Source organism: Dendroctonus ponderosae, unplaced genomic scaffold, assembly GCF_020466585.1.
Source record: "Dendroctonus ponderosae isolate FM_Combo_2020 unplaced genomic scaffold, Dpon_F_20191213v2 Dpon_F_20191213_4, whole genome shotgun sequence".
Classification (NCBI taxonomy): domain Eukaryota; kingdom Metazoa; phylum Arthropoda; class Insecta; order Coleoptera; family Curculionidae; genus Dendroctonus; species Dendroctonus ponderosae.
In genome coordinates, this window is record NW_026018611.1 from 2359540 (window position 1) to 2361651 (window position 2112).

At 48.4% G+C, this 2112-nt stretch overlaps 1 protein-coding gene across 1 annotated transcript; it reads right to left on the bottom strand.

The window, feature by feature from the left end:
- Nucleotides 1–502: 502 nt before the first annotated feature.
- LOC109545794 (43 kDa receptor-associated protein of the synapse homolog) lies at nucleotides 503–1422 on the bottom strand (the record flags this gene model as incomplete). Its single annotated transcript, XM_019916636.2, is given in 3 exon segments — nucleotides 503–654; nucleotides 725–980; nucleotides 1101–1422. Coding segments are annotated over 3 exon segments (443 nt in total), but the record flags the coding sequence as incomplete, so codon positions are not given.
- Nucleotides 1423–2112: the final 690 nt, after the last annotated feature.

Here is a 2112-nt window from a genome sequence, read left to right on the forward strand (position 1 = left end):
TGGCCTTTTTAGAAAGTGAACCATGGATGGGGAAATGTTGGCAGTTTTCTCAAAAAAGGCTTGAATTCAAGAAGTTTTAGATTTGCGTGGTTTTTGTTTGAGTTGCAAAATCCACTTGAACATGACGGTGCTTTTCTCGAAGTTTCTCAAGAACCATTCGAGCCAGAGAACTCGTTTTGGCATCGTTGGATAGAGAATTGAATGGGGGGGGGTCATGACCCCCATGACCCCCCCCTCTAGATCCGCCCTTGCCCAGACAACACCTCCAGAGGAATGACGCCAATTTTGGATCACCCTGTTTGCACACTCGCTCGGACTCGCTTGCACATCGCCGAGTACGACCCCTTAAACCTCGAAAAACCTTCCGAAAAATGGTCTAGTGCGTTGGCCGATCATAACAGGGGCTTTATTGAAAAATCGGCAATTTACCGCACCGTTTTCTTCCACACAACTTAGGCTGATTTAAATTTCCCATTCTAGACCAAAACTGAAGGCACTTTACCTGTACTTGCCCCAATCCATGTAGGCCAGGTATAGGTACCCCAAGACGCTAAACTTGTCTTCGCGTTTTTCGAGCGCCTTCAGCGAAGTTTTCCACTTTCGCACGGCCTGTTGCTGCTTGTGCTGCTTGTAAAGCTTCATGCCTTGCTCCACCTGCACCAAGAAGTATCAAACAATCAAAACAGAAGTTTCACTTTCAGAACTTGAGCTGCACTGTAGGTACCTTTCTTTTAGCTATGCTGTTTGCGACCTTGGCTCGGCACAGTTGGAAGCAGCCAAAAGTGCAGTTGGAGCTCTTAAGGGTGCGCACTTCCGTGTAGGTGTTTCGGTGTAAGCTGGAGTAGGAGCCATTCCAAGGCCAGGAATGGCTTGAGCTCTCCAAGGGGTGTCTTGATCCTTCGGGAGAAGCCAGCAGCCTGGTTGCCGACAGTTGATGACTGACCCCCGGCCCTGACCGATGGTAGATGCTGTTAAAGTTCCTGAAACGGCCAATCAACATGTTGGAAGCAGACATGAATGCAATATTTTGCATCAAAAGTGAACAGGTGTCAAGCGAAACCCTGAATGACCTCCTTGCAGGAGCAGGGATTGGCAATTACCCAAATTCCCTGGAATGGAGCGACTCCCAAGACATGTTAGTTAACTCGTAGCGGAACAGGGGCAACGCTACAGATTCGCTTTAAGCAGCAGAAGTGTGTCAATAGTCCTGAACATTTTCCCACGTCACAGTTCAACAGACCCTCCCGTGCATGCCTGCGCTCACCACCCACTTGAGGTGCGGATTCAACCCCACAGCAATTCGCCGGCGTTTCGACGCGAAACTCTCGACCATCATCACGGATCAGGTTCGGAACTATTTCGGAAATTTTGTGAACCCTCGCCCGAATTTGCGGCCCACTCCCGACACACACCCCTTTTATCCGTATCCAGAATCCCTACATATTTCATCTGGACCGAAGCAAACGGGTGCATCGGTTCGGGATCGTTCGAGCCGCCCGACGGGGTACGAGGGCGGATCGAGTCGGCAGTTTACAGGGGGGTGTGGAGAAAAGGAGAAGTTTGTTGCACGCAGGCTTGCCAGGTCTACCGTTTTAACGGCAGATCTACCGTTTTTGGGGTGGGTGCTGCCGCCCTACCGTTAAGCCGTAAGAATCTACGTTAAACGAAACTGATGCGTTTTTGAAGTGATAATTTTTTATGGGAGGGTGAACCGATTGCACTTTTTTGTTAATCCGGGTGCATCTGTAGATCTGATAAAAGATTCCTGTTCGCATGCTTTTATTCTGGTTAGGCGATCGTTGAGGGCCGTTACATCACATACCTTTGCACTTTCATGTTACTAATTTGCAGTTTGTGCACTTTTTAATTTCGGCGGTTTGCCACAAAAAACATCGTACAAAATGTTTGGCATTGGCACAATCGCTTGCGCGCATACACAAGGAATGAAATTGTGCGTTTTGGGCATCGTTGTTACAAAATACTATATGGGTGTAGGATTTACCAAGAAATAGTTCCTCCTTTTGGCGTTAAGAAACTCTTGACAATCTCCCGCTTCACTTGCCTAACGGCTTTTGCGACATCTCGATCCGCAGACCGGGAAGAATGCATGTT